General features: G+C 41.4%; 1 protein-coding gene across 1 annotated transcript in view; it reads right to left on the reverse strand.

Annotated features, from left to right (window-relative positions):
* The window catches only part of TBC1D5 (TBC1 domain family member 5), a 26,681-nt gene extending 7,855 nt beyond the window's left edge, over positions 1-18,826 (reverse strand). Inside the window, exons 1-3 of the mRNA XM_033051678.1 lie at positions 18,678-18,826; positions 3,912-4,066; positions 617-678 (exon numbers count right to left, since the gene is read on the reverse strand). Coding sequence (XP_032907569.1) covers positions 617-678; positions 3,912-4,066; positions 18,678-18,826 — 366 coding nt within the window. The remainder of the gene's footprint in view (positions 1-616; positions 679-3,911; positions 4,067-18,677) is intronic.
* Positions 18,827-22,045: the final 3,219 nt, after the last annotated feature.

The following is a 22,045-nucleotide window of genomic DNA, read 5'->3' on the forward strand; positions in this document are numbered from 1 at the left end:
ATGGGTTAGGAGCAGTTTTTAGAAGGTGCTAAGCTCTATCAGTGTCTGGTTACAGACTGTGTGCCTTAATGTTAGGATCTTGCCAGGAGTGAGTTCTGTACTGTGTAGTACAAAATGAAGCATTTAACCGGTGGTAAACACCCGCAAGTGTTGCTTTTCAGGCAGTCCTTTCCTGTGCTGGCAGCTGAAAGTCTTCTGATGGAACCTGAAGTTGATGGGAAGCGACTTGAAATTCATGTTGTTAACTGTATTCTGAGCCACTGTGAAATTAGTCTTCCAGGGCCAAATCTATCATCTAAGTTTGATTTAGATGTGGATTTAAATATATCTACAGCAAAACAACTGTGTTAGATCAAGATCCATCTGCACCATAAATATGCAAGGTCAGTTTCACTTTATCAGAAATCCCAAAACCTAGGCTGTTGGAATTTTATTTCTGAGTTTTAGTCTTAATTGAAAGATGTAGGCTGTGGGAAAATGTCATCACTGTTCACATTATGCTTCAGAGAGACCTAAAAACAGTAAGGCTCCTTTTGCACTCCTGTCTGCACAGCATTTATAGAACAACATAATTGATATCACAAATGAAGCATTTCTGTAGAGTCTCTTCTCCAACCGGGTTATCAGAACTGATGTCTTGGGCATTCTTAGCATGTATGTGTTTCTGTTTAGCACAACCTGAACAGAGCAGAGGGAACATTGAAAGGGTTCAACACACTTTGATTTTTTTTCTGTGTTTTAAGGCAAAAATAGTAAGTGAAAAATTATTATCACATAGACAAGGGCTGAGAGATTTTGAATGTTCCACTCTTACAATATGTGTAATTGTTGATTACAGAACTGATCCTGTTCTACGTTGTTAAAAAGGAAGATAATATTTTCTGAGTCATATAGATACATAATATATCTTTTTATAAAGTTAAAATACATGCATTTAGCTAACTGACCCTTTAGATATGTTAGGATCTGTTATTAGTACTGATTCCTTAGAATGGAGGTCACTTTTGTGCATTATTTATGCTCACTCCAAAACTGTATGTACCATAAATTCTTAAAATGAGCTGAGTCGAGTAGACACTCTGAAAGAAGATGTGTAGCTAAAAATGCTTCAGGGAGTTTACCCATTGCATGTTAAAAGAGTTCAGGATAAACTTGCAAGCAAAATATCTGGCTTTACTGTTAGCCCAGTGATGATGATTTCAACACATTAGTATTTTTTTTTCAGTTGTATTTTCTTAAAGCATTCTTTGCATCCCTCTTATTAGTTCATCTTTTTTAAAATGTTTATTTTAGGTTATGTAGAAAGATGCAACCAAAACCCAGCAAAGTATGCGAAATAAAATTAAGCATAGGTTGACTTAGCATTTTTTTGGGGACTTTTTTTTCTTAAATGTGCTGTAATGCAGTTGAACTGTTATGTAGTTTTAAACTGTGGAAGTTTGACCCAAAGTATGAGTAACTATCTGACTGCCTTTTTAGCTTTTGTTTGGCTCCAATAATCATTGAGTATGGATATATGTCAATATATTGTTCAATTTAAAATTAAAGGATTATTGGGAAAATAAAAGTTCATATACAGATTAACCGTGTAGATACTAACAGTAAATTGTTTTTTTTGAACACAAGAAAAAGGTTAAACAGTGCCTGTTTGGAAAAGGAGTACCTCTCTAAACCTCATCTACATCCTCCCTTCCTTGTCAGTTTGCTTGGTGTGGTACACAGCAGCCATTGGATATTTAACCACAGAGCCAGGACCATGCCTTCCATCCTCTGTACACACCAGCCAGCTATAGCAGAGAACTCAGTTCTCCAGGAATTCCCCAGCAGGAGTTACCAGGGGGCCCTCCTGAGCCCAGTGATGCCACCAAAACAGCGAAAGCCTGCAAAGCGAAGATGAGGGCCTGACTCCACTGTTGAAGCTGTGGCCTTTCTGATATCAGTGGCAGTCTTCTATACAAGTCAGTAGTACTGGGATTTAAGTGCAGTGTTACAAGATTTCCCCTTTTTCTCTGGTCCTTCTTTCTTTTTATACCTTCATGTTGTTCTGTTGCTGCAGCAAAGAGTGCTAAAATGGTGCCCTGCACAATTTCACAAGCTGGCCCATGCAGGCATGGTAAAAGATGCTGTATGAGTCAACCACTTTTTAAGCTACTTTGTACAGGACAAAAATAATTTTATAAGACTCCATGGCTCATTACTGTATTCACTTTTTCCTGTTTTGAAGTTGAAACAGCAGAGAGAGATGATTCAGAGTTGCCAGCGTGAAAAATGGAAGTGAGTTCCAAAGATTTTAACACTGGTCTACTAATCAAATAAACTAATCTGAAAGGAACCAATCCTTCTCTCTTTTAGTGCTTGAGTATCCCTTCCATTTGTATGATTTCCTGATACAGTTTTCTCTGGCATGTTTTTTAAAAATAATGCTGATTTCTTCTTGCTGTATTCATTTGCTGCACAGTCAATGAAGCTCCTGAGTCTCCTGTGCATGGTGTAATAATCTTCAAATAAGCTTTAGCTTGCCTAGGTTTTCATTTGTAGTAATTGAAAGTTGAAAATTAATACAAAAGTGATATTTGCAAGAAGGGTAATCATATAGCCATAATCATGGCTCAGCATAACCTTGCAAAGCCATGTTCTTCACTGTGAAATCATTTTATGCTTCTATAGGTAAGAATTGGAGTGCTGCTGCTGAAGGGTGATATCTTGATGATGGGGTCTTGATACTATGAGCAGAATTCTGAAACTGGTGATGTCCCCAGCTATCTTCTTTTGACTGTAATGGGTGTAGGACTTCACCACATTTTTATCTCTATTTACACCTACTCATTCTGACCAATTAAACTTTCTAAATGGAGTATTTAACAAGTTGGTTTAAAGATTAATAGATCTGTATGTATCCTAAGGACCTTCAGTCTTTTGATCTCCTGTAAACACTTCAATCAAACCCTCAAACATTCTCAACACTCCCTGATTCCTGTTGATCTCAGTATTATGAAAGCAGCTGTTGGACAGATCAGTCTGATAATTTTCAAAACTAACCCATGTGATGTTCTTTAGTCATTACAACTTGTGTGTTCTCAAGAAGAAAAGCAGTAAACTGCCTAAGTAAAACTCCTGAGGTTTTCTAGTTATTTCTGTTTTAGGACCCTATTAAACTTCCCTTTCTGACTCATCACCTCTGTTCTGTGGATGGCTGGGGAAACACAGGGTAGCAAAAAGGAGCACAGCAGAAATATTAGAAATAGGACTTTGTATACAGGAGAACAAGAAGTCCTCACAGGCTTGGAGGAACATCCATTGTAGTCAACCAAGCTGAAAAGCACTTAAGGACTGAAAGGCAGCATTGAGGAAGAGAAAGAGAAACAGAATGGGATGTTAAAAAAAAATTAGCCCAGAAGTGATAACCTGAGGGTGGCATGGTCCCAGTGCCATCCTTATGGATCCCTAATGCTTCCCATTGGTTACTGGTACTTTGAGACAAAAGATAGTGTGTCTTCCCTTTACAATAAAATCTGGTGTGGCAAAGAGCAGTGATGCTGGGAGAGTGATCAGGTACAAACACCAAACTGTCAATTTCTCTTTTTGGGCCTAGATGCATGCACTGCTTCGAGGTTCATACTTTTGCCACTAGAGCTCTTAGGATTCCTTGAGTCTTTGAGTGCCAGTTTGGCACAGCAGAGTTGAGAGGGAGGAGGGTGTGTGTGTCTGTGAGCAGGAGGAGAGTGTTCAAGAGGTGGTGGGGAGGGTTGGTATGGAAGGAGACAGCTTGAGCTGTAGTGGGAGTAGCACAACCAAATAGTGATTCATCTGTCATGGACCTCTCCTGTTTGTCAAGAGCAATCCAACCTCCTTAAGCTATCTGCAGTCTGTAGAAGAACTTTCTGAATAAGCTTGTCTGTTTAATTACTTACCTGTTTTCCATGGAGGTGAGCATGGGGGCAGAGGCTCTTCTTGGCTGACTGCGTCGTTTGCCTCTGTGTTGGAGAATATCTGGGAGAGGGAAGCAGCACGGCCAGGAAACAGTGCAGGGACTGCGCTTTGTTCTCTGGCCCTCAGCTTCTTCCATCTATAAATTGGAGGAAATTACATCTACCACTTTTTAGAGTAGCAAGAGAAACATACTGTGTAATGGCAGAAAAAAAAAACCTCCTCAGAAGGTGACTAGGAGTGAAATAAAGTGGGATATAAACAAGTGCTTTCTGAGAAGGCAGCGCTCTGTGTTTGAATGCCATATACATTAGGCTTCACTAGATACTGGTTTACAGAGTGCACTAATGCCAACATAGCTGTTCCCTGGCGTGTACTTCTTAAATGTGCTAGTGATTGGTGAGGAGGGTTTTGAAATACAAATTCTATCAGTTGATTACAATCTAAGCATGTCCCAGGTCCTGGAGAGTTCCAGTATTTTTCCTGTCTATTAAGAAAGTCAAAAAGAATTTGTTGCATTCTTGTAATACAGACTTTATGCTGTGGCTCACATCATGAGCACTTCTTTTATTCTCAGATGTGTTTTTCTCTGGATAAGAAAACAAAAACTTCACAAAAATAGTAGAAAAAGCCTCAGGATTCAGATGTCTTTGTTCTGAATTCCTAAACTGATGATAACAGCTGTAATTTGGTTATGTCCTCAGCCAAATAATGATTAAGTTTTTCAACTATTAATATTAAACAAAATCTTCAAATGTATTTTATATAATGTACTGGCACTGCCACTTGTGCCAGGATTAAAGAAAAAAAAGAAATTTTGCTGGATGGAGAAATAGGATCACATACTTAGACCAGGAATCTGCAGTTGTGGAGGTGAGTAGCAAATTTCCCAGGAGAGTGATGGCTGCTGCTGCATTTCAGAGCCCCATGCCTCTGTTGGGGAGCAGTCAGCAAGGAAGCAGACTGGAAACAGCATTTCATGAACATCATTCTCTAGGGTACAATATTTTGTGATTACATTTATTGGCACACAGTTTTACAGAAGCATACACTTCACTCATTTTTTTTTTTTAAGCCTTGATTCATAACTAGTATTCAAAGTTTATTTGAATGGGGAATGTTGGATTGATTTGCTAACTGGGTATTTTTACACCGCTATTTTCAACATGATTTTAACAACCAATAGCTGACAAATAATAAGAGCCAGAGTGCATGTCAACACTGTGACAGCACTTGGTTCTGGACTGAAAATCTGGTCACTATAATGTGAGCTCAGCCTAATGCTCAAGGAGGCTGCACTGGAGATAGTATTGACTGAGGAGACCTGTTAGCGCATGAAGGGAAGGTGGCAGCTGTTAGGAGATTAAGGACAGAACTGGGTATGCGAGATAGGATATGTTCAGTCCTGGAAGAGGAATCAGCTACTAAATTCAGCTCCTTCCACTACCCCGTGTCACAGCCAAGACTTCTCAGACATGACAGTTCAAGATAAAAACTCAATTTTGTATTGGAGATAATTCTCTGTAAGTGATGATCTGTCACATGTGATGGAGCACTCTGACAGCATCTCCCCAGAAGAACTCTAGCAAAAGAAAAATAGCATTTTCTACCTACATAAAATATCTGCCACAGCTCAAAGCCCAGAGGAAAACTACAAGAACAATGATTAAACATGAACGAAGTGTTTCAAGCTTATCAGCGATGTACTTTGCCTACCATAGCTACATTACCAAAAGTAAAATGATCCAAGAGTAGGACCCTGGAAAGACAATTTGCACCTATAATGGTGGAGATGCGCATGATGGGTTGGAGTGCTATATGCTCCAAAATCAATCACCTTCAGGGTTTTCATAATCCACACAGAAAAAGCCAACCTCAACCCTGTTTCCAGCAGTGCTGGACTTTCCATGGACTTCCTTCCTTGTACAGACACAAATCAGAAAATAGTAAATAACATTGTAATAAGAAAGCTGGAATTGCAGCTTTTGTAAATTGCCTAGGTATATAACATGCAAATGACGTTGGTGCAATTCCCCCAAGTGCTGAATCTCTGAAAATTAGACCCCCGCATTTAAGATTTTGTTCACAGACTATTCATTATGGGAGCCAGATTAAAATTATTGTATGATCTGTGCTGCAAGTAATAGTATCTATAACACTGTAAGAATTGCTGTATTTGATATTCAATATTGCTGTTTCATAGGTTCTACTGAGCTGTTTCAGGTACAGATAAAGTAAGTAAATGGTAAAACATTAATGAAATAAAAGGCTGCAAAATACTGAAATCCATAAAGGATTTCTCCATAGTAGCTAGTAGTCACAAGCCACAGGATTTCATTGAGGCGTAGCAACCTCAACAAGGATACCACACAATTTATACAGAATAATGGAGTTACAGTGTGTTGCACTAAATAAAGAATGATTAGATGTCATGTAGCAGTGCCTTAAATAATCTCTATTTCATCATATTTGCGAGAACTTTAGGCTATCTACTGAAACAACTGGTACGAGTCAATGGCCAATGCCAGCCAGATCTGCTGCAGGAGATCTTCTGTTTTCTGTAGATATTTCTGTGCTATGTTTAGTGCACATAACTTGCAGTTAGCATTATTGTACCATAAACAAGGTGAAAACTAGCCTCCCTCCTCCAGCATTAGTGACAGCAGACAGGACTTCCCACAGATTTCAGCTCCTTTCAGAAGCACATGATTGCACTGAGTCCCACGAGCCCTGCCTGTACACTGGAATTCAGCGACCAGGTTGTGCATCTAAATGAGTTTCCCAGTGGTGTAGCAAAGTATCCATGAAACACCTGACATCAAGAGATGTCTTCAGCTTAGCAGGGCTGCTGATGGCTGCTGTGTGCTTTACAGATTCTTCTCAGGGAGCTCAGGAACACAGTGTGGTCTCATTCTCTTTATTTCCCAGTGCCAGCAGCTTCCAAACCTGCAGTTTCCATTATGGTTACTGTTTTTCTCCAATAACTACCACTGACCTGCAGCAGGGCTTAAAACACCCTGCAGAGCAGTTTTGAGGCAGGGTAGAGCAGTTTTTGAGTTGCAGAGATGAACTACAGTTTTTATGAGCTGCTGCTGAACTGAGGGGTCCAGCAAATGCAGCAATAGAGAGAGTTTGGAGAAAGGAAGACTTTTCTTGGTTGAGGAGGATTGGGTTAGAGATCATTTAGGCAAACCTGATCCCACAAATCCATGCACCCTGGTGGGATGCTGAGGAAGCTAGATACTACTGTTAAACCACTTTGTCACATTTGAGAGGCCTTGGAGAACTGGAGAAGTGCCTGAGCGCTGGAGGAAAAGCAGTGTCAGCCCAGTCTTCAAGAAGGGTAACAAGGACCCAGGAAATGACAGGACAAAGCACAATGGGCACAAACTGGAACACAGGAAGTTTCACCTGAACATAAGGAAGAATTTCTTTCCTGTGAAGGTGACGGTGCACTGGGACAGATTGCCCATAGAGGCTGTGGAATCTGCTCCTCTGGAGATATTCAAAAGCCATCTCAACATGATCCTGTCCAAGCTGCTCTAGGTGAACCTGCTTTAGCGGGGGTGTTGGACTAGATGGGAGATGGGATTCCAGAGGTCCCATTCAACCCCAACCATTCTGTGATTCTGTCATCAGCTGCAGGATGGACTGTTCTGCAAGATCTGAGAAAGAAAGGGGCTGGGGAGTGACAGTGAAAGCACTTCTGAAACAGGAGTGACGGAACCTGCAGTATTAGGGGGCAGAGGGTCACAGAGGAAGGCACATGAAATCTGGTGCTCTTCAGATGCCTTTCTGAACCTTTCTTCTCAGTGTCAGTCTACAGTGTGTATCAAGTGGCTTGTAATATCTTTGATTAGTCTGGAGGGAAGAGTAATAATTTATCAATAATCAGGCAAGCAGAAAAACAAGTGATGTTTGGCAATGCAAAGAACAAGATAAAAAATACTTTTATATATAGTCATATTTATATTTATGATGCTTCTATAAGGATATAATAAAAAAACCAGAAAGGGATGAGAGTGATCCTGACATACATTTGCAGTGAGATGTAGCACGTTCATAGCTTGGACTTAACTGTGGTTTTGGGAGAGACAGACCCTAAACAGAACTTTATCACATTCTGTCTTCCCAGGCAAAATCAACCGCTGGAAACAGATAATTGGGGGACACATTCTGTCAAAATCAGGCAACAGCTTTGACCTGGGTCATTTCTAGCTATTTTAGAATGAGCATGGAGAAAAAAAATGAATCCTTTTGCAGTAATTGGTTCTGCTACTGTACTTATCCCCAATTTTCTGAACTGTCAAGCCTCATTTCTTCTGTTATGTAGATTTGACAGTCCTCTTCCATAGTAATTCTCAGTATGGTTTGAAGGACACCATGGCCTACTTTTGTGGGGTAAGCACTGACCGAGGGAAATGTAGCCTGCCATTACATTGTCCATGGTGTCCTGTAATGCTGCTAGTAATATTTGGTTCCTTCTCATATGCTGGTAGACAGGACAATTCACAGAGCTGTAATTCATCAGGCACAGGCTTGGGTGTAACAGACTGTGGCAAGGTGACAGGTGTCCCAGTGCAGATGATTCAAGCTGAAAAAAACAGGGGGATTTCAGAGGATACAGCCACTTTGAACAATAATTCACTCAGGATTACAAGGGGAAAGGATGGGCTGCTGAAGAGAGAGGAGGAACTTCCACTAAACCATGTGGTAGAAGGCAGGGTTTTCTCTGTGCTTGTCAGTCCTCTTCTGAAATAATATCCTTCATAGAGTTCTATGAATTCATTACCAATTCGATATGAAAAAGGTTATGTTTCCAGCAAGGCTTTTATTCTTTAATTAGATTTTTCTGTTATTGATGCTCTCATAATAAAGGTTATATTTGAATGGAATTTATACACTTACATGACATTAAAAACTGCATAGAAAGAGTGTGTGAAGTCATTGCATGCAAAAGTGCTATTAACTGCATGTCAGCATCCAATAAACTCTCTTTTAATCCTTTTTTAAGATCTTGAAGTTTATCTGATGTAGTGACATTTGATGGCATTTAAATGTCTCCTCAGTAGGACTTTGTTCTTCTCCTCATGCACGCCACTCTTCTAGGACTGAAAGAGCTCTAACATTGCAGGCGAAGCAGGGAAGGTGACAAAATTGGATGGATTGCCAACTGTTTCTCAAGTAAATTGTTGTAATCAGCTGAACTGCAAACAAAGCTCAGGCTTCTCCTGAGGTTTGAAGCATGCTGAGGTGATCTGGAGTCGGAAGGATGCTTACACTGAAAACAAAGTTAAATTTACATTCAGCTGGAAGGTCTACAGGGCAGAAATACAAAACACTAGTCTTGGTACCATAAAGCCATATTACCACATACTGTATGACCCATTGTGAAACTGTTCTCAAAGCTTCAATCTGCCAACTGGTTTCAGACACAACATGAGGGGTTTGTGAAATGAAACCTGACACATTGTGAAAAGAGTTTAAATAACTGAGAAACGGAATGAACTGATTGTATTAACTGTTTTCTCTGCAGTGCTTCGAACTCTAATGTCACAGCAGTGGGCAGGTGAGCAAGGAGCCCAAACCCCAGCCCCAGCACTGCCTCTGCATCCAACACATGCATGGAGGGAGTGGAGGGCAGGGCAGGAGAGTGGCCAGGTCGTTCCCCTTTAGTAGCAGGGAGTGGGATTTGGCACTTTGCAAGTCACTGTTCTCTCACTGGCTCCACACTTACCAACACCACAGGTTTTGGCTTAGTGCTGTCAGCAACTCACACATGTGTGACCTGTCTTCCACCAGGTAGGAAGGACTGTGACCAAGCACCTCATCCATCCTGTGTTGCACCTCGACCTCACAGCCACACAGGAAGGACTCAGTAAAGGAGGAGCTGTCAATAGACAGTGCGATGAACTCAAAAGAGTCACAACAACGGTTGTCTTTGTTACTTGAGTACTTGGGTTTGCTCTGCCAAGCTGGATGCTGGTGTGCAGCACAGATGAAGGAGAGATGTTGAATCTTGCTGGAGCATTAGAGAGGCCTGCCCCTAATTAAAGCTACTTCTAATGTATACATCTGTGCAAATGCCTTAGAACATGATATGGGTATGAACAGACCTTGTGCATGGGTCTTGCACATATCTTCTGCATCAGAGACATTTTGAGGTGAAATCCAGTATGGGCTTTTCTATTTTCTTTGTCTGTCAGCTCATTGCAGAGCTGTCTGTCTCCAGAGACCTGCAAATGCTTGCACTGGTTTACTACTTGTCCTTTTCCTGAGCCAGGAAAACTCTGAAATCAAATGGCTTTGTCTCATAAAGAGTGGCCAACACCATTCTAAGAAATAGAATTTAATTTTTTTCCAAGTAGCATAAATTTTGTGCTTGCTGAGCTCGGCCTCCAAATTGCTTCCCTGAGGAAGCCAATTGACATAGAGAAAGAGTTGTTTAGTGTCTGTAATTGAGAGGAGAAATAAGATCTCAGGGGTGTTTGGAGACTGAGCTGAGGCTAGTCTGGCCTGGAATATTTTGAGAAAGAAATATTTTTTGTAGACCTCAAACCATACTGTGTTGTTGAGCCCAGCTGAACACATGACTGAGTGTCTGTGGGACTGAATATAGGTGTGCTGGCATCCTGGGATGTGGCAGGAAGGCTCTGTATGGTTTATGTGCAACATGTCCTTGGGGTACACCACAATCTATTTATGGCTACCCTGTGGCAGAGCTGTAGATTGTCACCCTGAGAATACTTAACAAAACTAAACGACTTCCATGGTCACTGAGAGATCTCGTGCTATTTAGAAGGAACTCAGCTCTAGGTGAGCCAAAGCTGGGTGGGATGGATGTCATCACTGTGCTGGGAATGGCTATACATAGATCAAAATTCTCAAATGGAGAAGCACCACTGAAAATCAGGTTTTGTGGGGCCACAACTTCTGGGACCCCATCTTTGAAATTGTCAAGTAGTGATGCAAATAGCCATCAGATGTCTTCCCTTTACTCATGTAAAACATCCTGACTTTAGCCACTGACAACTATTTATATTCCAATTTTACCACACATTTTGTGTAAATATTAGTCTACGGTCCAGACTGAGGTTGTTTCTAACTTTATCTCAGTTGGTTTGCCTGCCCCTATTTATAACACTCTTGCCTTCTTTCCTGAAAGTTGCCACGCAACTAAATTTGTGATCTGACCAGCCACTGTTTACTCTGCACCTCTGCAGAAAAGGAAAGAAAACATCAGAGCTCCATCCCTCAGTATGAGGGATGCCACTGTGCAGGTGTAGCTGGTCTCAGATCCACTTTACTGAAAATGTTTGGCAAATACCCTTTCAATACATGAGAAAAAGAGGTATTCAGAAATTTAGATTGAAACACTTCAGTTAATTTAATCTGCCTAACACCACATACAGACACCAGTTCACCTAGTTCTCCTGTCTAGATTCTTCACCTGCAGCAGTTTTTAAAATCTATATCCCTCCCTTCCTCAGATCTCTGAAATGATGAAAATTAAAAACGAAGCATTTTTGTAGGTTATGTTTTTCAAAGGCTAGTTTTTCTCATGGTAGAACTTGCACTTTGAGTTAGAGTTTCTCTGCCTTGAGCTTTCACTCATCCACAAAGATCGCAGTTCCCTCTAAAATCTAAAATCTGAAATCTGTAGTATAACCATGATGGAACATATATTATGTGGCAGATTGAAGTATCACACTGAAGTGCATTGTGAATGTCTCAAGTCACTCTTTTGCTTTCATTATTAATCCTTTTTGATCTCTCAGCATAAATTTTGGTGTTGACACTATGAAAATGTTTTCAGGAATGACAGACATGATCCCTGCTAGTGATACATTACATGAGCTTCCATTACCATTCACAAGGCTTCTTCTTTCTTAAATGTGTTTAATGATGTATTGTATTCAGGTGATGTAAATCCATCTGTACAAATTATTTCAACTCACTTTCATTTAAACTTGTTTACACAGTTATATGTGCTTTCTGTAAATTGGACATTTAATTATATCGTTTTTCAAGTCAATATAAAGCAACTGAAAGCAACCATCAGGCTCTACATGGCACTCATCCAGAAACACTCCTGTGGGTGTCTACCCATTTTAAGTTAATTACATGTTAGTATCATTAAACTAATTTCAGATAGTTTGAATTATTTTAAAATTGAAGATATCATGCATGGCATGGAGCATAGTACAAAGTTACCAAGTTATAATTGTATCAAAGAAGAAGGTAAGCTTACCTGACATTTTGCTTGGCAAAATAATTTTAATTGAAATTTAGTAAGTTGTCACTCTTCAATTGCCCCTCTCTCCCCCTACCCAGTTGTCCAATATAAATAACACAGTATGGGTTTTTGCATGGTGGCCCAGATAATGAAAATTTCTATGTTTATTCCTTTGGACTACTGCAGGTCTTCTGGCTTTACTGTCCTGGGAACTTTCTCAGCTTACCACACTTATCAGAAACAAAGTCAAATGTTCAGAAAGTCTCTGAACAATTATTTTAATATTTCTACATGAAAAAAGGGATCCAAATCTTTAAGTAAGAAGGGATCCCTTCTTACTTAAGGGTATCACTTCTTTAGTGATAAACATTTGGTTCAAATAATGTTGTACGACTCTGAAACCGATTGAGAGAGTAAGAGCAGATGGCATCTTCAGTGTGAAACAGGAGTTTATGCTCAATAAACAAAGCACAGACCACGGCTTTGGTTTTGCTGCAGAACATCATGTGAGTGTTGATGCTCCCCAGCAGGAAATATGAAACATAACATTGACTCACTTTGGTGTGTACTGCAAACCCGCAAAACATTATTATTTGAGTCTCACACATCTCAGGCTTGGCAAAGACCACCAATTTATGCACTTCTTTCATTTTTTTGAAGTATGTTTTTTCTGAAGAAATTGTTAAAGCTTGTGCCTGCAAAGTGCTATGATGCTGAGAAACCTGTCAGAGCATCTCATTGCCCCATGCTACCTCCCTTTTCAGCACCCATCTGCTTGTTCAAGGATGGAGCCATTGTTCTGGAACACTGTCCTTTGGAAGGACAGCAACAAGCAATCTTAAGTTGTATTCATTGCAAGTATCCATCAAAAAAATTAGAAGTTTTTAAAGCTTATTTTTCAGCTTTCAGAATAGACATTAAACAATTTTTCAATGATCAAACCACAGCAGTTATCAGTTAGTATTTAATGAGTGACAGGCTTAATTCATACTAATGTACACACTTTTTTTTTGCTTCCCCCCCTTCCTTTCTGGCACTGAAATATAGAGCCAGACTCTTTATGATAACTCTATTTTGCTAATTAATCTAATTAAGTGCTGTATGTAATTTTGCAGAGTAGAGCAAGCTATTCAAGATTGTCATCATTAGGTTAAAGAGCTGACAATTGATGGAGATAATTTTTTCTTAACAGGCTGTAACCTTTCTGCAGGCAACCCCCCCCCAGGGGAGTTCTTCAATTAAATCAATAATGCTTCTGGGGAGAAAGAAGAACTTGGCTTTTAAAGAATCATGTAAACACATCTTCAGCAGCTTCTCATTGCTTTGCTCAAGAAGAAAAGCAGCAGCTGTTTATTAATACCTGCTGTGCTTTGATGAGTTTGCCTTTAAGAATAGCAGCTACTGTCTAGGTATGGTGCAAGTTGACAAGTAAAGGTTTTGAATGTGTTCTGTGGAAAAGCCTTGGCAAAATAAAAGTTTTTGGATCGGGTAAATGTCAGGACTTGGAGTGATTCCTAGGCAGGCTGGTGAAATGAGCTTTAAACTACTGGCATATTTGTTATTGTTTGGATACAAGAAGGCCTGACAAGAAGATAAACGTAACTGGAGGAAGAGATGGGAAAGCTCATTGTGATGACTTATGCCAGTCTTAAGGCTTTAATAAGCAGGATGTGGTTGAGACTTTTCTGGGTTTTTAAAAACAATTCCCAAATGGCACTGTTTTCCCTGCAGAATACCCAGTGGGCTTGGAAGTCCTGTATGTCCCTACAGGAAGGAGCCCCTCCGTCCTCAGTGGTGATCAAAGGCTGATGCCCCTGGTCTAAGCAAGCTCTGGGCAAGTTCAGTGGTGACTCCGTGCAGCCAGGACAGAGCTGTGCCCACGGAGTGACCAAACCCACGTGTGTCCTTCTGATGGCTCTGGGAGTCTCTATAAATGGAGGTTTCTGTAGCAGCCACTGGGAGATTTTCTTGCACTTAATCTAGTTAAGATGTCTGGTTATCTTCTCTGAGAAAAGGGTGTGCAACAGCTTGCTGTGGCTGGGTTTCACCTCTTTTCCTTGGCTCAGCTCCTTTCCTCTGCTGGCTCAGGGTGTCCTGAGGATGTGGCCACAGAGATGCCTCTGTCTCTCTCCCTGCACAGCCTGGCCTCACTGGTAAGAAGCTCATCTTTGTTTGCCCTGCTTTTGTGTGAAATATCCCCTTGCCTGTAGCAAGGATGGCTACTTGCTCTCTTTTACTTCCCAGCCTGATTCTTTAACCAGGGCAGTTCTCAGGCTGTCAGGCACTGGAGGTGTCTGCTGCAGAGCCTGCTCTCCTCGGTGGACAGGTGCCAGCTCTGTTGCACAAGGATTTCACCAGTTTGGAGAAGTACATGGCAAACAAAACTCACATAAGGTAATAGCTAACAACAAAATTTAGCCTACAACAAGAAGCAAGCCTGAAATATCACAGTACCTTTGGGTTTTGGTGCATTTTAAGGTTTTGTACCGTGTTACAGATCACCCTTAGTTTGTTTGAGGCAGGTATCTATCATCTCCACTTAATACTGTTCATGAAAAACCACATCAATATGATGTGGGGTACACCATACTCTATAAAAGGTCTCTGAGCATGGGCTGCCCATACTGAAAAAGGAAAATTAAATGAAAGTCGTGGTCAGGGCTAAACTGGTGGTCAGGGATCCTATTGGGCAGGGAATATTTGGAAAAAATGAATTTGGGGAATTTCCATTATGAATTCAGAGACTGTTTTAATATGAATCCTTGTACTTGGACCTATTGAACTAATTTCTAGCAGGTGCCTTGACTTAAAAAATTGGGATTTTTTTTTCTTTGTACGTCTGCAACACTGAACACTACAATAGGTAATAAACCAAAGCATACCACTGTTTCTTGTTCATTTGTTAAATGGGAATTTGACACTGTTAAGGACATTAAAAGTATTCCATTCCCTGTATCATACAATTACAGTGGGTTTTATTTAATTTTGTTTCTGTCCTTGGCTGTAAGAGCTAGAAAGTTACTTTATGTAATAAGGAAAGAGAATTACATCTTTTATTAAATGAGAAACCAGCTTTATAGAGGTTTTGAAGATTTTATTCAAGTCCTTAATTTCATCACCTTCACAGTGTTCAGCTAAATTTCTCCTACAGATGCACACAGCAGATTCCTCATAGAGGTGATGTCCCAGCAAAGCTGACTGTGCCACCAAGAGAGGCAATGGCATTATGTGACTTCTATGTGACATCCATGCTATGACCCCAACTGAAAGCTTTCTGTATGCATCAAAAAAAAATTCTAGTCATAAAAATTAAGGAAAAAACCCCACCTGCTTACTCTTCTGTTGCTGTTATGTATTCAGTCTGGTTTTAGTGACACAAGAACTATCGACAAGACTCAGAAGTGACGGCACAAGATTATTCACATAGGAAATGTTGGCTAATACCATTAGCCAAAAGAATAATACTGAAGCTTAAAGTTTTTGGGACTGAAAAATGGGACTGCAAGTTGTGCACTGGACACTATTTCTCCTATGGGACATTTCCACTAGCTACAGCTGTAACTATGCTCAGCATTGCTGTCTTCTGAGGGATTGAATCATGTGCTTGTCAGAGCACAAGTGCTGCTGCAAGGCTATTTATGTAGCTCCTTGTCTGTGACAGATGCACCAAAGGAAAGGGGCTGCTTTGATCTCAGGCAAAGAGATCAAGAGCAGAGTGGTGCACACACACACACACACACACACACACACACACACACACACACGAGACCTGAGCTCTCTTCCTGGTGTTGTCATTCAGTGCATCAAATTACACTGGGTAAATCAGCTTCCTCAGCTCTCTGCCTCAAAAGTGAGACAGATGGGCTGTATCAGCTTCCTCCCTCTGTTACATGAAGATGAAGCACAAACTGATGAAAACTCCCCCTGGCAGATAACTTTGAGAGCTACAGGCTCCAAGGAGCACAAAAGGGTTAACCTTATAGAAGGGTGGCTTTTTTCCATATTGTGGTTTTAGTGAGAAGGGATGTTTATTTTTTAAAAATTTCCATTTAGATTTTGTCTTAGATTAGTTTTTGAGGGTGGATCTACATTAATAGAATGTTGATCATGCTCGCTGCACATGGCCACGCAGACAATTTTTCCTTTAGGAGGAGGCAGCACATAAATGGCAGCACATAATGGACATTTCTTCTCTTGTATTGGTTATAAAAGTGAAAACAACCCCTGACTCTGCAGATGCTGTGTCTGATTTAAGGGGAACTAGATGAACATCAGTTTTTTAAATCCAGTTCTTTGTAAAACATAATTTTAGGAAGAAAATAACATTCAATACACAGTCAGAAACCAATTCAAGTCAAAATTAATCTAGAGATGATAGACCTGTACTACATAGTGATCTTCAAATGGACAAAGCAGCAGTGTAGATTTATACATTCATATATCTTGCTTAACACTGTTTACTTCCTCTAATGACTTCAGTTTACTCAATCAATTTTCCTCCAGCATGGCTTGTGGCTGGAGGGTATTTTGGAGTTACTCAAGCATCTCAGAATACTTTACAAATAAAACAGAGGCAACTGACCATAAAGCAATGATATTACCAGTAGTGTTATCAACATTTTCTCAACAAAAGTGATGGAGGAGAGAAAATCCCTCTTCCTCTTTGGGGAATGAGAGCTACATCTCAGGATGGGGGATCTAAGAAGGAAACTGGACTTGTAAATAATTGTCCTGCATCTCCATTACATCGACATTGTTTCTCAGGCCAGGACTGTGTTTTGGTAAAGTTTCTGCAAGACCAGCATGAGCCTTCTCTGCATTCCCTGGAAATCATGCAGGGATTAGATGTGTTTGTTGTTTGTGATCACCTTGTCCACAGAGTGTTGTGCTAAGGGTGACCTGAAGCAGCTGCTTGCAGTGGGAACAGGATGGATTTCCTGTGCAGATAAATCTAGGACACGGGATGGTTCTATTCAGTGTCGAGCTGGCAAGGCAAAATAAGGAAAACAAAAAAGGCAAACGCACTACATGAACGAAAGAGGGAACTTATTCAAAGCAAGAACTAAGATTGCTGGAATCTTGTCTGTTTTTAAAAATAAAATCTCTGTCAGAGTAAGGGGAAAGAGTATATTTAGAGCTTGAGAAACAACTTGGCTTTCCTGGCTCTATATACGCACAATTTTGCCAGGCTCCATCTAAAATCACCCAGTTTTTCCCCTCAGAAACAAACAACCCTGTTTGCTCCCAAAACTCAAAGAAAGCTTAATTCGCTTTAAGCTGCTAAAAAAACTTCCTGCATCTTGGGTTAGCATTGTGTGCCAGGCTTTAGCATGCTGAGAAATGAAAAAGTGCTTTGTAATGGAAAAGCTAGCTCACTCCTTGCTATGTGGTGCCACGGCAATAAAAAAGAAGGTTGTCCTGAAGAGGCCAGAAGGAATGGGGGATTAATTTTAAAAGTTTAGACTCAAGATCACTGTGATCAAAACTATAGTTTCTGACCATTCTGAGTCTCAGAGAATGCTGGTTTTCTTGGATATTTGGTAATTCAATGAATTGCATGATAGAAAAAGGAAGCTGCACAAAGCTACGCACTGTTACGGAGTGGGAGGTTAATGAAGTTCATTTAACAGACCAGTGGTGCAAACCTGTTATCAGATGGCTTGTGCAGATCCCAGATGGCTTAAGTAAAGCTGAGAGCTTGAAACAGGTACTTTTTGTCTTTGGATTACTAAAGCATCAAGACACAGCTCTTCTGCAGCAAGGTTAATGACTTTCCATAATCATGTGTTGTCACCAAAAAGGAACACATTTCAGCACCTCTAAATCATATTTTTTGTCAGATAATTGAATTATTTTTCTCATGGTAGAACAGTACTGGTAAACCTCAGACCTTGTCCTCAATTGCTGTTTGTGCATGAAGCAGACATCATGCTGAGCATGAGCTACTCTTCCTCCTTCCCTGCCAGCTGAGGAGCCACATCTGGGCACTGGAAGGAGAAACCAAGAAGTCTCCCACTGCACTGCTGACTGTGGTAACTGCAGAGCTGACAGGACAAGATACTCCACCCTAGCTGGGCAGTACCTGAGATGCAGAACTAGCTCAGTTTCCAGAAGTCTCTTTGTGTCTGTGACTAAACTCCTCAAACTGTCATATATCACTAATGTCCATCCTTAGTTTCTGTACCACCTAATGCTTGTAACACAGCCTTCATACTTGAATATATGCCATGTGTTTATATTACTGTCTGTTTGTAATGTTGCCCTTCCAGAAAAAAAATTCAAGGCAAAGTCTTGCAAGAGCAGGTGTTCTAGGTTCAGGCACGTGGTTGCTGTGAGACTATGGTTTGGTGGGGTGTAGACTATGTGTATACATGTACACAAATGAATATATATCATCTTCATGGATAGCCTCTTCATTCCCAGGGCTATGTTTACTATAAACAGCTACACAGCCCTGTTGGTTCCACATTTGCCACTCAGCACCTGAATGCTTTGCTGTTTCAGGGCTGAGCACCTTGAGCCACCACGTCTGCACATGTGCTGCTCGATGAGATGCATGTTTGTGGAGGGCTGTGGGGAGGTGCCCCACGAGGGACCTTCAGGTGGAACAGCTACCTCCAGCTCCTTTGACCACCCAGCAAGAGCTTTCCTGCACAGACCCATGTCCTGCACTTACCTGGACACACTCCCTGAAACTGTGGCCAGCACTGCTGCAGAGGAGAATGGGTTGGGAAGGCAGGAACCCTGTGACAGGAGTGCTTTGCCTGCATCTCTTTGCAGATTTTCTTGGCAGCCATTGGAGAACAGAATGGCAGGCACCCACTGCATGGGCTGTGCCTCTGCAGTTTAAATGTTTGCAGATATCTCTCTTCCTCCACACTCACCCCAGCAGGCCATGGTCATCTTCCCTCTGGCCAGAATTAAAGCCCTGTGCTGCCTCTCTCTGGGGATCAGTACACACCTAAGGACAGAGGCACAGGCACTGGAGCGTGAACAGGAAGGTTGTTGGTGCCCAGGCCTTCTTCAGGGCATCAAACAGCAAGACCTGATTTCTGGAGACATCAAGAAACATTCCCTCTGAGCCCACCTTAAGTGCAAAGCAGGCACGGGGGTCTCAGCAGGACACCTTCCTGGCACTAAACCAGCCGCTTCTGGGTGTGAGAGCAGCTCCTGGCACAGCCAGGAGACAGAGAGGATAATACAATCACCTAACATCTTACATAATAAATGTAGGTAACAGTAGTATTAACTTTAGTAATCTATTGCTTTCACAGGCCCAAACACAGCATTTTAGTTAAGACATTGCATTTCACTTGCATCTGGTGTTTACACAAGCCAGTGATTCAATGCCAGACAAATTGTGCATAATCTGGTAAAGAGCTGTTGAAATAGCTGCCCGCAGCATTTCTTCTCTGTCATCTCACTAGAGGCAGTGCCTGGTTCTGTGGGCAATAAAAAGCCAGTGACAGTTCCAGAGTAATCAATTCATTCACCCTTTCAGTAGAAATGCCCAAAAACCAGCAACAATTTTATGTGTCTTCAAAACTGGATGACTTGGTAAAGTCACGTCTTCAAGGTGGCTCTCTAATCAGCTCTCTTTTATGCATATCAAGAATAACATATGGCATCTATGAAAGGGGAGATTTAAAGCTATGAAAGTGAGCTTTAGTCTTCTAGAAGAGTATAAAAGGATGCCTGAGCAAAGCTGTGTGGAGGTCACTCAAAGGACTTCTGCCAATGTTGCTTGAATAAGAGTAAACTCAGTTATTCATTCATTTTTTAGTCCCTGTTTGTTTCAAGTTCCCCGTCAAAGATACCTTGATCTTGCTTCTTTTCTCTGTGCCTCATGACTGAGCAAAATTAGTAATTTGGGGTTTAGGGATGTGATGGGAGAAGCTATGTTATGAAAACAGCTTCAGACTGCATTTCTATGGATTCCTCTTTTTTTTTCCTTTTCAGAAGTGTATTCCACGAAGAGAGAGCCAGGTGGACGAGGTGCATCCCTGCTCATATGAAAATAAAAATGTGTGTATCAGAATAAAGGGTAGAAACAAAGACTCAAAATGAATTCCCATGCACTCATTCACTAATCCTCCTGGAATTAAAGTCCTGTTTGGAGATAAAACTACTCTTTTTCAGTGCCAATTTGTAAATGTAACTCAGCACCCTTTGCTGAGACACCCCGAGTTTGCTATTCAAGTGGAGCAAACAGATGTGTTTGTGTGGAAAAGATTGGTGAATTAGGGTTAATTCAGCCAACCATGTAAGAAAATTACTTAATGTAAACCATCATATGTATCCAAAGATAATTAATGAGTAGAATGCAAGTGTTCAACAGAGGCACTCTCTAAGCTGCCATCATATTTACATTGCATTCCTGTGCAAGACCCACCTTATGCTGGGGGTCCTGAACAGCACAGCCAAGAACAGGGTTTAAAATGCCCCTTGCTACTGCACATCTGCTAGGAGTGTGCTGCTTGCTGTAGCTCAGTGCCAGTCTCAGGGATATTCTTGGGGGAGAGAAGAAGCTAGCCCTGGTAAGCACCCTGTCAACATCAGCCCACCGCTTCCAGCATGGACATGATCTGTTTGCTGCAAGACTGGAAGGTCACTGCGCTGTGCTGTGCTGTCCAGATGCACCTTCACCTCATGGCTCGAGTGGAAGCTCGAGAAATAAAACAATCTCTTATGGACAATCAACCCAGGCAGGGCAAAATGGGAATGAAAGCTAAAGCAACCGTGAGCTTATCATGAGTAATCCTGCCCCCCTTTCATGTGGAAAGGCTTCTGTGCAGAAAACAAAAGGCATAAAAAAGTGATCTAGCTGGTCATGACAGCAATTGTTGTAGGTGACTGAAGGAGAACGATACAATGTCCTTCACAAAGGACTGGGAACAGAGTGCAGCACCTACCTCTGCTGCCTAGCAGGGCATCTGAGCTGTGCTTTTCCTCCTCAGGCAAAGATCAGAACCAGCCCTTTGCCAGTGGACTCCGAGGGCATCCTTTGGTGGAGACAAGGGATGTATCTTGTCCTCTCTCTGCTGAAATGCCAAGCACCAACCGTGCTGGCAGCTCCCTGCTTCTCCGTTCTAGCCATAATTATTAGGAAATCAGCTCCTAAATTCTCCCTGGGATTCATCCCGGACTCTCTAGAAGTGCAGATGATGTGAACCACGATGCAGTAACTCCTGTTAGTAATGCCTTTGGAGATTGCCATACATGAGATCAAATTAAATAGCCTGAAGAGGCACATCTTGCAGAGCTTTCTCAGCAAGCAGCACCATTCAGAAGCATCAATATACAGCAGATAAAAACCCTTGAAAGGATCATGGTGGAACAAAGCAGTAGAATAAAAGAACAGGGGAAATCTCTCTCCAGCTTCACATTAACCTACCCCCTACTGCCTTCATCATGTTAATTTTGTATTTTACACGTGTTAGATCGACAGGGAGCACAGATGGCTGCACTCACGTGTGAGACTGCAGCCACCCACTGGGGCACCAGCAGCACCTCTGTCATTTCCCTGTAATGTGGGGAGGGGGACTCCTGCCAGCAAAGCAACGGGAGTGGGTCACTGAAGGTTAACAAGAGCAGTCAGCACATAATTATCACTCCCTTGTTAGTCTCAGCCTCTCAGGAATAAATTAGAGGGACAAAGTAAGGAGGAGCAGTGAGAACATCTGGGTGGGCTGCACTTCTTGCTACGGGAGGGAGGGCCACCATCCTGGATGTCCCTGCTTCAATTCACAGGGGTATTTTAGCTCCTTCTATCTGAGGGGAACTATTATAATTCGGATATTTTGGGTAGCTACATTAATTTTCTTTAAACATTTAATGGCTCTAAATATAAATCCAGAGAAAGTAAGTTTTCCTTCTTTAATC

Source organism: Catharus ustulatus, chromosome 1 (assembly GCF_009819885.2).
Source record: "Catharus ustulatus isolate bCatUst1 chromosome 1, bCatUst1.pri.v2, whole genome shotgun sequence".
Lineage (NCBI taxonomy): Eukaryota > Metazoa > Chordata > Aves > Passeriformes > Turdidae > Catharus > Catharus ustulatus.